The 14,395-nt window shown below is 40.3% G+C and overlaps 1 protein-coding gene across 1 annotated transcript in view; it reads left to right on the forward strand.

Moving 5' to 3' along the window:
* Positions 1–285: 285 nt before the first annotated feature.
* The window catches only part of bcl2b (BCL2 apoptosis regulator b), a 130,279-nt gene continuing 116,169 nt past the window's right edge, over positions 286–14,395 (forward strand). The window contains exon 1 of the mRNA XM_068001949.1: positions 286–2,025. Coding sequence (XP_067858050.1) covers positions 1,543–2,025 — 483 coding nt within the window. The 5' untranslated portion in view covers positions 286–1,542. The remainder of the gene's footprint in view (positions 2,026–14,395) is intronic.

The following is a 14,395-nucleotide window of genomic DNA, read 5'->3' on the forward strand; positions in this document are numbered from 1 at the left end:
TTCATAAACCACCGGAGCTTTCCTTTTGCAGTTTACACCAGCGTCCTTGCAATGAAGGGGAGCCTTGTAACTCACAGTTGGCTTGTAATCATCGAGAATGCAATTTTCTTGCGCTATTCTTCTCTACAGACCGCCCCGCCCCCGAAAGCATTGATGAAATTGTGAATTACACACATGTCCTTTTCCTTTCTTTCCAACTCTTAACTCGCTCATCAGGACGATTAAGCTTCGGCAATGCACGATGCGATTCGACGGCGTCCTCTACCAAGAAGAAAAGAGCGGGGTCGGACCGATGTGGCCGCGCGTTTTGGCGCCTCCCACTCTTTCACTGAAAGAAATGTTTTAGTGAATGAACATGCTGCAGCAGCAGGATGACGTACAGGAAATTACGTGCCTTCTGAAGAAGAAAATGAGGTGTAGAGAGCGAAAATGAGAGAGATTTGTGCACAAACTCGAGAAGGGTGAGGCGGCGGTCTGGGTCGAGTCGAGTTCGTGCGGAGGAGAGGAGAGGAGAGGCGGGTGTAATTCAGCGGCTCCTCTCTCTGTCTGTCTGCAGCCCGCTCTGTAAGTGACTGGGATCCACAGGACACACCTTCTCTTCCGGATTTTCAGGAGTCGGGGGGTGGGCAGTGATCCGCGTTTTTGCAGAGGATTTAGGAAACGAAAATAAAAGCTCGGGGGGTTGGGGAGTACCTGAGCTCCCCCCCCGGCTGCATTGGCGTTGCTTTGCAAACTAACGCCCCGTGATAATATCGAGGGGACCTGGACCCGGACCCGGACCCGGACCCGGACCTCCAGCCGCTCAGTGAGGGGAGCAGGCAGCCGCTTCCCTCCCCACCTCCCCTAAGAGGAACCCCGACAGCTGGGATTAGCGCTCACTGAGTGACTGTCAGAGAGAGACTTGCACCAGGTCCCTCTTCCCCTCGGCTCCTGCTACAAATACACGTCAGGTTTTAGGAGGAGGGCGGCTGAAATCAGGCAGGAAAACCCCAGCAACGAGGGGAAGAGAAAAAAAAACCCCCAATTCCTCTTTCCTTCAGCGGAGGGAGCTGGAAATCTCAACCATCTCTACCGGGCTCAGTTTTATTGCTGCGGAGATAGTGTCACAAATTCAGACAGTAAATGTTTTGAGACAATGTGTGTTTAAAACCAGAAGAACAATTTGCAACTAACCGAGGCAGAATTTATTACTCCAGCAGAGGAAGGTGCAATTAAAACAAACAAAAAAAAATCAGGAGCAAACAGTTTTTAAACGAGAGAGAATTTTATTTGGGAGAAAATTGAAAACCCCCTAATTTTAAAAAAAGGAGCATGTTTGGAGGAGTAAAATACATTTAAATAAGATCGAAGAGACGGAAAGTAGCCAAGCTGACACATTATTCCTTTTTAAAACAATCACCTGAGAGAGAAAACAGCTACTTCCCAATAAAGTGGATTTCGAAGGCGGTTCCAAGGATGTGCTGCTGTTGGTTTTGAAATAGGATTTTAACATTTTATTTGAATTTGCATCTTATCCCCCCCTCTCCTTCCCTTGGGTCGAGCATGTCTTACAGCAGCCGTGAGTTGGTTTGTCATTACCTGTATTACCGACTCTCCCGGCAGGGTTATGTGTGGGAGGAGCCGCTAGACTCTGCTGGCGGCTCCCCGACCCCCGGCAGCGGGAGCAGCAGCACCCACCGCCGCCCCCGGGCTGCCTCCGCCGCCGCCGAGAAAGCGCACCGTGTCCTGAGGGAGGTGGGCGACAGCTTCGAGCGCCAATACCAGCAGGAGTTCGCCGGCATCGCGTTGCAGATGCGCTTCGAGCCGGACACTGCCCACGGGCGCTTCGAGGCAGTGGCCGAGGAGCTGTTCCGCGACGGAGTCAACTGGGGCCGGGTCGTGGCTTTCTTCGTGTTCGGGGGCACCCTGTGTGTGGAGAGCGTCAAGAGGAGGGACATGGCATCGCTTGTCGACAACATCGCCGCCTGGATGACCGCTTACCTGGATAGCAGCCTCACCGACTGGATCCGCGCCAACGGAGACTGGGTAGGTAAAAGTGACCAGCACCGATCCACCCACCTGTGTGTGTGTTTGCGAGGAAGTCAGTCTTGACTTTCTGTCTCTGTCTCTGTCTGCCTGCCCACTTGCATCATCTGCACGACTTTTCCCCTACCTGCAAATAAATGTGTGTGGCGGTCAGTTTGCTGCCCACTTGTATCACCTACCCACCCACCCACCTACCTACCTACTCACCCACCCACCCACCTACCTACCCACCCACCCACCTAACCCACCCACCCACCTACCTACTCACCCACCCACCCACCTACCTACTCACTAAAATGTTTGCCCCTCAGTTTCCCTTCCTGCCCACTTACATCACCTACATATATATATCTACCTACTACATATGAGTGCTGCCTTTACATTCACCTACGTATCGTTTGCCTGACCACTTTTTTTTTACTTTCACCATCCACCTGTGTGTGGTTTTGTAAATGTCTGCGAAGCCATGTGGTTGTATCTATTTTTATTTGTTTGTATGTCTACATAAATGCATTTTTTTCTTATTGCATGACATTGTTGTCTGCTGGCTTGTTCAAAAAATAAATATTTCTATTGGATCTTTAGTCTATGTTGTTTCTTCAGTTTGCATTGAAAGGACATGGACCATTGTCATCCATCCCCACCAATTTTGTTTTATTGTAAAAACTTTCAAAAGCTATAGAATGCATTCCTATTTGTCTAAACAAACATTCCTCTACTGTTTATGTTGATAGCTTTTCTAGTATGTATTTATTTATTTATAAAAGTATAAATTATAGTGTGTCACTCCAAACCAATAGCAGCCAGATATTCCACGTGCAAGATATATTACAACCCACTTTTCGCACATTGGGTGAAAGTTGGAGTGATGACTTCATTCATTATATGTATAAGTTTGGTCTGTTGTGATACAACAGAGACTGACAGAACAGTTCACATTCCAAGAATCGTGTTAGGATTTTGGCTGACCTATAACTTAGCATCTGTGGGATAGCCTGGATGATGGTTTTTAAGTGATTACAGTAAATGAGTAGCTTTGTGTAAAGTTATCAACAATTGACACAATATCTGAATCTTTTGTCAGTGAAATCTTTTGTGAGTGCACTAGAATATTACTGCAATAAATTTCTCTCTCTCTCTCTCTCTCTCTCTCAATCTGTTTAATAAGCCAGGACATCTTAAAATTTATGTTGGTCCTTAATGGGAATACATTTTTAAAGTTTGCTTAGAAATTAAAAATGATGCAATTTAATAATCTGAATGTATTAATCTTTGAAATGAAACTGTAGCAGAATCACTCCTGTCTCTTTAAATTTCTTGAATGTTGTCCAGGAAACACTTGTGATCTCTTGATTTTAAATCAGTAGATTTTCAGAGTGCATTAACTGTTAAAATTAATAGTCAACAGTCTAATCAGTAAAATTTAAACCATATTTTGCCCCAAAAGTAGCCATACAAAGAAACTAAGAACTGTTTTCAAACAGTCTGAATGCTGTAAAATCTAATTGTAAAAATGTGAACAAAACACTGTTTAATATTTCTATTGACTTCATTTTAATCACTTGTATTTACTGTTAAGCCAGCATTATGTCTGGTTCTGGGTATTACTCTGCTCAACAACAAATGCAACATATGTGCTTTGGGGGATTATTGTCCACCCTCGTGTAAATCTTTGAGCCCTCTCCCTCCCACGTCTAGACATCTGTCCACACCAGATCTTTCTGCAAAATATCTTGTTTATGTATTATCAGACCATAGTGTATTACCAAGGATGAATTCAAGGTAAAATTCTGATGAGTCAATTCAGTTGTTGTAGTTACGATATATCAGGATATTGGACTTTTAGCATGTTTGATTTCAATAATTAATCTTTCAGTTAAATCTTAGAAAGCAATTATGGATGATCAGTTTCAAGGTTGCATCATTAACAATTGCAAATGAGAACTTCCTTAGTAACTTTAACTTCAGTTTAATTTGTGCAGCAAAACTGCCTTGAAATACTAAGTGTAAATATTTACATAATTGTAAGCACCTTTTTAAAATTTAGTTGGAATTGGCCTCCAGTTTGAGTGAATAATTGGTAAGGGGACTGTGTGTTAGAAAGAAAAACTTGCATTTATATAGCGCCTTTCACGACTTAAGGATGTCCCAAAGTGCTTTACAGCCAATGAACTACTTTTGAGGTGTAGTCACCGTTTAATGTAGGAAACACGTCTTCTTAAAGTAATGTTTTCAAATGAACAAAGCCACAATCAAGGCCATAGACAACACTGATGCTCCCTTGTTAAGTTTTATAAGGGAAAAGAGTTGGCCAGCTGTTTTATTCTCATAGTTTCTCTGTATTGCTGACTTGAGTGCTTGATCATCTGAAAGAACTACAAGCATCAAGGCACCATTGCACAGATCCTATATGAATACAAAAGCTGTCTGATTTTTTTTTCTTACAAGCATAGTCAGCCAGTACCATTACTTTCAGTTGTTTTACATGGTTTGTATTGTGACTTCCTTTTACTTGAAAGAGGGAATAAAACTATTATTAAACAGCAACTATCAAGTGTGTGTGTGTGTGTGTGTGTGTGTGTGTTGATTAGTGCTTTACAGCAGAGTACTAGGATATGTACACTGATCCCATAATTTCAGGGAGTGAGGGGATATAGAAGTAGAACAGGATTGAGGCATTGCCACTTATTGAACCTAATAATCTTGTGCACGAAAGTCTTCTATCACCCCCCCTCCCCCCCCCATCTACTTGCCATGTTACCAGTCCCCAATTCCAAGGGCAGACAAGCGGCCATGCTTTTACCTAGTCAATGTTTGAGCCAGCCGCTAATTATGTGATAGTAGTCGGTGATATCTGTCTACTTCTCTCTCTATGCAAATCCATTCCCTCCCTTGTCTCTGCGCTCTCTGCATCTCCTTTGATGGTGCAACAATGATCATAGCTTCAAGATCCATGGCATTTCAAGACCCATTGAGTTAATGCAGCAACTTTCTGTGCCACAGATATTGACTGTGGTAAATCTAAGCTTGGATAGCAATTATGTTAGTGTGACTAAAAATTTTCAGATAGGTACTTACCTGAGGTTTTTTTTAAACAATTTCCTTTTTTTAAAAGAAAAATGTCAGTATGTGAATTGTTTTACTCACATCCTATTGTAAAATTGCTGTTTTACTCCAGGATCTTGGCAAAAGATTTGTGAACAGGACTATATTAAATTTAACAAAGTTTAAAATTGTTTACTTGATTTATGTTTGAATTACTCTTTTAAGTATTGCTTTTGCAGTATATCTTAATAGTCTAAAGATTAGGGATCAAAAACTGATACTCAGATTAGGACAATAGAATTTCCTGGAATTTTATATTTTTGGCATGGGATGAAGGAAAGACATCAGGTCAAGCCTTTTCCAATTACGGCCCACCTTTACTGGAAGATATCCAAGCAGAACAATCAAATAAACCATGGAAAACTTGCATATATGTATTAGTTGTGTACATTATGAATTGACCAGATTGAGTGTGTCTTCAGTTTTTTTGTGTTGATTTTAAGTTGACAATTGCATCCAGTAAGAGTACATCAGTTCCTTTGGAACATTTCAGTAGCCAAAATTTTTACTTAGAAGAAAAATATTTTAAAACTTTCTAAGTTTGTGTACAGGTAAATATTTGTTTTGCAAACCACAGTGCCTTCCTATGTTTAACCTCATCATTAATTTTACTGTGGATAGTGGTGGAATGGTGTGGTAAATTCTATCTAAGCCATTGCTTGGTGGCAACCACTTAATACTACCTACAGTGTGTACAGTTTCATCAAGTGATCTTGTTAGACTGCTCATACTTGAGTGTTGAATGATTGTTGCAAATCCGCTGAACAAGGATAATCAACAGGCATTATTACATACAACAGAAATAAAAATGTAAAGTTACAGATTGTCATTTAGGAATAAGTGGGATGATCCACAAGAAGAAAATGATAACTGTTTTTATGTTTAGTCTTTTTGAGCTTTTAGCTGAAGTATTGGCAATGTTTTGGCCATGAGAACATTCCATTAGAGGACTCCACTAAGAAGGTGGTTTCACAGCCCTTGCAGCAAAATCAGGGTGTGTTTGTGTGACAATTTAAAGGTTGTAGCACAGTGACATAATTATATTAAATATGTATGCCATACTTTTATAGCCAACTGTTATCAGCCCAAGTTGCATTTGTAGTCCAATTGAGTGCAATGAGGACTTGAGTAATGCTGTTTATTTCATAAGGAAGATCTAATAACCTACAAGTGACACAGCTACAAGTGGAGTAAACAAATATCATTGTTACCCACTGTGTATTCTATTTTATTTACTGGAAATATGTAGATATACAAAATTCATAACATTAAAAGCTTATTTATTTTTTAAAATCTTGAGTGCAGAAAAAAGTATAGTAAAGAATGTTGGGATTTATGGCCCAATATAGTGTTGGATCTTGTATTTTTTAAATTCGTTCACGGGATGTGGGCGTCGCTGGCGAGGCCAGCGTTTATTGCCCATCCCTAATTGCCCTCGAGAAGGTGGTGGTGAGCCGCCTTCTTGAACCGCTGCAGTCCGTGTGGTGACGGTTCTCCCACAGTGCTGTTAGGAAGGGAGTTCCAGGATTTTGACTCAGCGACGATGAAGGAACGGCGATATATTCCAAGTCGGGATGGTGTGTGACTTGGAGGGGAACGTGCAGGTGGTGTTGTTCCCATGTGCCTGCTGCTCTTGTCCTTCTAGGTGGTAGAGGTCGCGGGTTTGGGAGGTGCTGTCGAAGAAGCCTTGGCGAGTTGCTGCAGTGCAGTGTATATGATGGTGTGAAGAGGCAGTTTTATACAACAGGAATGTTGCTGATTAAGCAGACTGCTGTTATAACTAGAGCATCTTGAGATTTATATTTTTTTCTCTTGAATCCCCCCCATTCAAATTTTTGTAGATTTAATAGAAAACAGAGCAGATTTCTGCAATATAGTCACCTGCCTACTGATTGATTAAATCAAAATACTAGGACACAATCAGTAGACAGGTGACTTTATTGCAGAAATCTGCCCTGTGTCTGTCTCCTGCTTTATTTAATTATTTGGAATGGGCCAGAATCATAGAATAATACAGTACAGAAGGAGGCCATTCAGTCCATCTTGCCTGTGCCAGCTCTCTGAACGAGCTGCCAATTAGCCCCACTCCCCTGCCCTTTCCCCACAGCCCTGTAAATTTTTACCTTTTCATGAATAGAATTGCAAGTTGCCCACTGTTTTCGGAGGGGAGGGGAGAAATCTGATTATTCCTTGATCTAAGTTATTTCTGATCCAATGTTTCCTTTTTTATATTTTTAAACGGAATTCAGTTTAGAAAAATCTTGTGATAAGTAAAAGCACACCACTGAATGGTTCTCTGACATTCTTCACTATTTGAAAGAAAAACTAAAAGCAGTAGTATAGATTTAACATCTTATTTTAGGTACAAGTGAGTGAAGAAATGTCTACACTTTATTCAAAATATAAGTTTGCAAATTTATGTGCTTCCTTGCCTTTTTGTTTTGAATAAATAGATTTTCCTGTGACCTGTTCCATGGAAATGTAGTCTGGACAAATCTAGGAAAGCCTGGGTAGAATATATTTGTATAAAATTTGCATAGGTGTGGAGCAGGATATTCTGCCCAGACGATGGGTTATTTACAAGTATATAATTCACATTTTATGAATTGGTATTTACTGTCCTAGTTCTCTGTTGGAAAAATTGATCAAAGGAGGTAAGTAAAGGATATGCACCAATATAGTATGCAGAGGATGCCATACTGCCAGCTGTTTTGAATGCTCTTCTGTCTGTGAGGAAGCTGCTGACCAAGTAACTTTCCAGCTCCAAAACTGTCTCCTGAGTGAAGAGATTTTCACAATAAACTGGCCATAGTGTATTTTATTTATACATCTAGTGGAAAAATTTGAAATTACTTACGGTTTTTGTAAAAAAAAGTAAACGGACCTGGAGAAAGTATGTTTACATTGTTGAATTAAATGTGGTGGTTTGTGTTTTTTTCATGGAGAGGTGTGCATAAAGTATGAAGAAGCACAGTAGTGTTCTTAATTTGGCCATGAACAGTATTTTGTTGCAGATGGTGCTTGAGAGCCAACAGGCTGAAGGGGGCATTGAAACTATTGGAGACATAGAGAGATGAGATCTGAAGCATTCAATGTTCTTTGAATTAGGTTGGCTGCTTATGGTGTAGTCTGCAGGGTTCATAGCCCCACTCTGAAAAGGGACCAATTGAGTTACCAGCACAATGTCTTTTTTTTCTTCTTTGGTGCTATTGAGATTAGAATCTTGGCAGAACTTTTGTTGGTCTCCAATTCTGTTTTCAATTTTGGGAGTAAAGTAACACAAAAGTTTGCTACAGTTGTTTACATTTTTAGAACAGTCAGCTGCGTATGCATGTGTGAGTGTGTGACTAAGACAGCATGCTGCTGTCACTTAGTCATACCCAATGGCTGGGTGAGCACTTAAAAGGTAAACAAATGCATTAAACTTATTGTTACTACAATCTGTCATTTAAACAAGATTTTTCTTTCCTCCCCTTGTTAGTGAGATCTTTGGAAAACACTTCAGAATTAATTTTTTTTTGGTTTGGGGTGTAATTTTTATCTACCAAAAGATTTATAGATGAAGAGATGCTGGAGTTTCAGTAAAGTTGCATTAGGAGGAGGGTGTCCATAAATAAATTTATCATAGCTTTATTTTCTTGGAGTTTTACTTTATAGTTCTCAACGTCTTTCGGGGAAATCAAATAAATTGGATAGAGCACATGATCAATTGTGACGTGTGGAAGGAGAAAATTCAGAGCTGAATGGTGCAGATACAATTCGAGCTCTCTTTATTTGTGTGCATAGGAAAATGCAGATTCCAGAGGCAGACCCGTATCTCCTATGATATTGGTGCCATGAATGGGAGTAGTGTGCCACAGGATTAACAATTATCCTTTTACTGAGCTGTAACATGGGTTAAACACCATGCACTCTTATCCTTTCTGTTCAGGCTAAAACCAATGATCACATTATTTACACAATGTCTGCAATACAAGGCTTGACTTACATATAACTTTAAATGGTAAAATAATAAGTATTCAAAATCTTAGTACTTTTATGAATCTTTTGGAGAATGTGATGTTGACGTACATCAAGTTCTTCACGTAGGCTTTTGCCACCCTAGGTCAAAGCAGTTCTTCTCCCTAGACAGGCAATTTATTATCGATCAATTTTCCTTTTCAGGTTAAAGAGTGTGAATTATAGCCTTTCAATCTTGACAGGTTTCACGTTTGCTTTTGACACTCAACTCAAATAGCTGGTTCCAGCGAACAACCTTTAATGAACTTTATGCATTTGCTGGCTTTGCATGATTTCAACATTTAAAAGCCAGGAGGGAAATTCTCAAGCATTTAATACCTACCCTCTGAGAGACTGGCTATATAGTCCCCACAGAAATGTATACATCTCTAGACAGTATGTGTGTAATATGTAATTCGCTCCCAACACATGAATTTCTTTCAAACAGGTAGCGAGGTTTAATTTTAAATTTACAGCATATTTAGATTCATAATATATTGGCCCATCTAAAATTTCATAGAAGATAAAGAACTTGTATAATGAGGTGGGATGGGGTGTGCCCAGCCTCTCACCTCATTTTGATGGCAACCCACTCATTAAAAACCTGGCACTATAGTCTGCCCCGAGCCTCTGCTGACCAGAAGGTTTGCGGAGGTGCTTGAGGCAGGCTGAAGACAAAAATGGGAAAGTCAAAAATTACTTTTTAGGAAATCCGCAGGGAGTTTTGATGCAACTCGAGACCTTCTAGCTTCCGGTCTCCAGCAGCAGCCAGGAGTTTCAATATGCAGTTATAGACCAGAAATGCCTGCAGCTATGTTTATAGATACTCCCATTTTTTTAGATGCAAGCCCAAGGTGCCTGGAGTTCCCCAGACTTCATGGCTACAGTGCATCTCCGATACAGTGCGCCTGATCAGGCACCCAGAGAAGAAAAGCTGCCCTATTGAGATTTTATGGTTTGAGCAACCTGTAGAAGCAAGATTGAGCTCTACTTCCATCACAGTCATCTCATTCTATACTTAATATTCTGTATTGAGTTAAATGGACTATCGCATAATCTGCACTGAGTTCACTTCTGAATGTGATGCACAGTCTGCAGTGTGCTTAAGGCAGTGTCAAAAGCTTTGAGCATCTTTGGGGAACACTTTATTAAATGCTTGCATTTTACCACGTTATTCACTATTAAAGAATACCCAATAGTAATCTGGCTGTTAATATTGAAGATTTTATACTGTGTCATATGAATGTACATTTATATTTGGAAACAAACCTCCTAGAATGCACTTTCAACATAATGCTTCAATTCAATGAGCTAATTTTATCTTGTTTCCCACAAGTATCAAATTCTCTGCCATAGGCTATTCATACTAACTGAAAGTAAACAACCAGGCATTTACTAGAACAAATTCTCTATTAGGTGCAAATCTTGTCTTAAGATTTTTTTTTTAGAAAAAGCAGCAGTGGTTTTGTGGAAAGGAGGAGTGGGTGTGGAGGTTGATACCAGCTGAGCTGGTTGGAGGATGCACATGCGTGTGCGTATTTGTGGGGGGGGGAGTGAGGGAGAAGGAAGAAAAAAATGTGCAGGTGTTGAGATATGCAGTTAGTGGGACATTTAAAGAAACCACAGATAAAATAACTGGGAAAGAAAGTGTGGGTTGTTGCTGCGAACCTCCTACTCAGCTCAACAACCCACAAAACACCTACATCTGATATTTGATTTTTGTTTTCTTACTCTGTGAGATCATCTTGTTTTTGGATGTGGTGCAGGGCACTATGCCACGTGAAAGCAATGACTAAACTGTTTTTGTTTACTTTTTTTCTATTGCTTTACAGAATGCCTCTTTGAATAAGGCTGTTCATAAGGTATTCAATAGAAATTGATTGTACGTAACTAATTTTATTAAAGAAATGCTAGTATGTTCGTTAAGGTTGAGCTGGAAAAGCAGCAAATGTTTTCAAAGGAAGCATTCAGAAAAACTCTGGAAGTAATCCAGAATTGTTCACAGCTGCAGAATTACCACAATGTTTTGAATGCAGTTTTTCAGATGGAACTTTCCTAGGTAATTTTTCATCATCATTGAAAACTTTGACACCTGTTTGATTTGGGTTGACCTACCAGATATGCAGAGCAACAACAGATTAGTTATTTTTTTCCTTTTGGGTTATTCTGGAGTGCCCTACAGTAACCTTAATTGTAGGGCAAAGTGAACAGTCCCATATTTCACATTCAGACTTGGTCAAGTACCCAGCGAATGGTCCTGCATCTCTCAGTAAAGTGATCTAGGTCGAATCTAATCTGTTTTTAGATTTCTTTGTTCTTACACAGTTGAACAAACTGGTATTCTTGGTCTGATTTACAAATGTTTTTAAAGTTTTGGATATCTGTAACAATTCATTTTTGATGAACAGATAACTACTCTGAATAGGAAAAAAAAGTAAACAAGACAGTTATTGCTTTCGTATGGCGTAGTGCCCTGCACCACATCCAGAAACAAGATGATCTCACAGAATAACATATTTATTAAATTTAATTATAAAATGTACTAACTGATCACCTGTGGTATTGCTCATGCTTAATCTGGGGTCTGGTGTGCAGCTGTATGTTTTAGTGTGGGCCTATTCCAAGCTGGAAAGCAGAGCACCGTGTGTGTTGGGCTGGGGAGTGGAGCAGAAGGAGCAGGAGTGGAGCACAGCAGAGGGTGGGTGGGGCAGCCAGTATAGCAGGGATGGGGGTTGAAGCAGGGTGCAGAATTGTAAAATTATGACCATTGGAGCTTGAGAAAAGCAGCAGATGTGGTGAACTGTGATGGCAGCTGCTCTGGGAGAATCTTCCCCCACCCCCTGGATCTGATTTACAATCAGAAGACTGTATTTGGGAGAGACATTTTTTCTTTTATGGATGCATCTTTAAAGCAGCAAGACTAGTAATTCATGGAACTTGTCACAATTTCCTGTTTGTAAGCCCCCTCTCTCTCGCTGGTTAGTAGTATACTAAAACGGGTATGGCAGCCTCATGCTCATGGAATTGATGAGCATCCCAGAGGTCATGAGTTCAAATCATAAGTTGTGAACTTGAATTTAGTAAATATGGTAATTTGTGGGCTAGCACCAGAAAAATGACCATGAAAGCTGCCAGATTGCCAGAACCTAAATGTTTCACTAATGTCCTTCAGAGAAGGGAGCCTGCCAGCCCTATTGTCTGACATACATGTGACTCCAATCCCAAAATATGTGGTTGACTCTTAATGCCCTCTGGAGTGGCCTAGCGAGCCATTCACTTGTAAGAAAATCGTTATAAAGTTCAATAATAAGAAAATTTGCAACAACCAAGGCTTCATATCAGGACTAAAGAAAATCTCAAACCAGTCCACCCTGCAGAGTCCACCTGCCTAACATCTGGGTGCTTAGGTTGGGAGAGCTGCTCTAGAGATGAGCCAAGCAGCAGCCTAAAAGTCGTATTCACAGAATCCTATCTATTGGTCAACATCCTGGATTCATCCGTCACCATCCTTGGGTATAACCTGTTTCTCCAGAGGAGCAGCCACAGTGCTTTACAGTCTGGTGGGAGTGGCCCTGGGAATTGTCAATGTTGACTCCAGACCCGATAAAGTCTCTTGGCTTTGGGTCAAACACATCCAGGAAACCTGCTGATCACCTACTAGCCCCCTCAACTGATAAATCAGTACCTCGGGCTCCAGCAAATGATATGTATCTTGTACTCTGTGCTCCCAGCAACAAATACCAAGGTTACCTATAGCCTAATGCACCAGCAACCCTCATTCAGCATTTTTTTATTATTCATTCATGGGATGTGGGCATCGCTGGAAAGGCCAGCATTTATTGCCCATCCCTAATTGCCTTTGAGAAGGTGATGGCAAGCCGTCGTCTTGAACTGCTGCAGTCAGTGTGATGAAGGTACTCACCACACCATTTGATGGCTATTATTACTTTCAACTCCTGTTTACAAATTCCAGGCGATGGCACTAGTCTGAGTCCTGGCCTAAAATTTGATCTATTGATGCCACCTGTGGGACATAATTTCATCCCTTTTGAGAAGATGTATGGCTGAAATTTATGCCTTTATATAATAGGCAGCAATTGAACCTTTTAAAGTTTTTTTTAAAAAAAACTAACTTTATATTAAAGGTTAACTGAGTATGCACTCATTGTACCATGCCTGATCTTTGAGCATGATTGTAATAGGAGATTTTCCTTATGTGGAACAAAATCATAAATCTGCTTTATAAAGGATATGTTAATAGTTTTGTTACATATAGTGCATGGAGAAGTATTTTTACATTGCTTTAGACCTCACTGAAAGAGAAAATGAATGAAATATGAACAGATGAAACCATATGAAGGCACATGTTTGTTTTTCCTCCTAATTAATGTTCATAATTCATCAACCTCATTACATTTATACTTTCAAATACCATTTGTATATTGCAGACAAATATTGTTGTAACACTTCTAAACTTGGAAACTAAACTTTAACAACCATTGTTTAAACATTTAATGTTGTGAAGATGTCTAGTCACTCAGTTGTCAGTCTCCATCTGTTAATTTGGCATCAACCCCATTTACTTGATTGCTGTAGGTTTGTAACTTGCATGGCTCCATATACTTCCATTAACAAGGCTTAGCCAACCAGGCATCTTGCATGTTCTTGCCAACTTGCATGATAGTAATTTTGGGACAGATTCAGGCGCTAGTACTTATCTATCCAAGTCAATTGCAAGACTTCCCCTATTGTATCTCTTCAGCCATGACCAGCAGGATGTGGGTTTACAGGGGAGTTCTCAATGCACTGTTTCCAGATTTGAGCCTAATAGTTGATGCAGAGGCAGTGTTTGCACAGGCACTGAGCAGAAAAAGGCAAGTAGTAGGATTCAATATTTCCATTCCTGGTACAGAAGAGTTTGTACTTTTAACTCATCCTTTCCACCTTTGGAACTATACATGATGCAAGTAAATGACTGGAGCTTCTCATAAACCTGAGGAAGTAAGCCCTATTCCCCCTAGCTGCTGGAATGTCTCTTGGTATTCTTATTACCTTTTAGCAGCAATATTCCAAGGCGAATAATGGCATTCAAGGTATGAAACCTGTGAATGCATACAAGGCAATTAGAGACATACAAATGTCTGCCCATGTTTTTGATATATTTACAGATTTTTTTTTGCCCCATTTTTCTGTTATGTTTGAGAGAATCTTAACAGTGAAAGCCAGGCATAAGAGGAAGACATCTGTATCTTCAGGCAATTGTTAT

The sequence above is a fragment of the Heptranchias perlo genome, chromosome 2 (assembly GCF_035084215.1).
Source record: "Heptranchias perlo isolate sHepPer1 chromosome 2, sHepPer1.hap1, whole genome shotgun sequence".
Taxonomy (NCBI): domain Eukaryota; kingdom Metazoa; phylum Chordata; class Chondrichthyes; order Hexanchiformes; family Hexanchidae; genus Heptranchias; species Heptranchias perlo.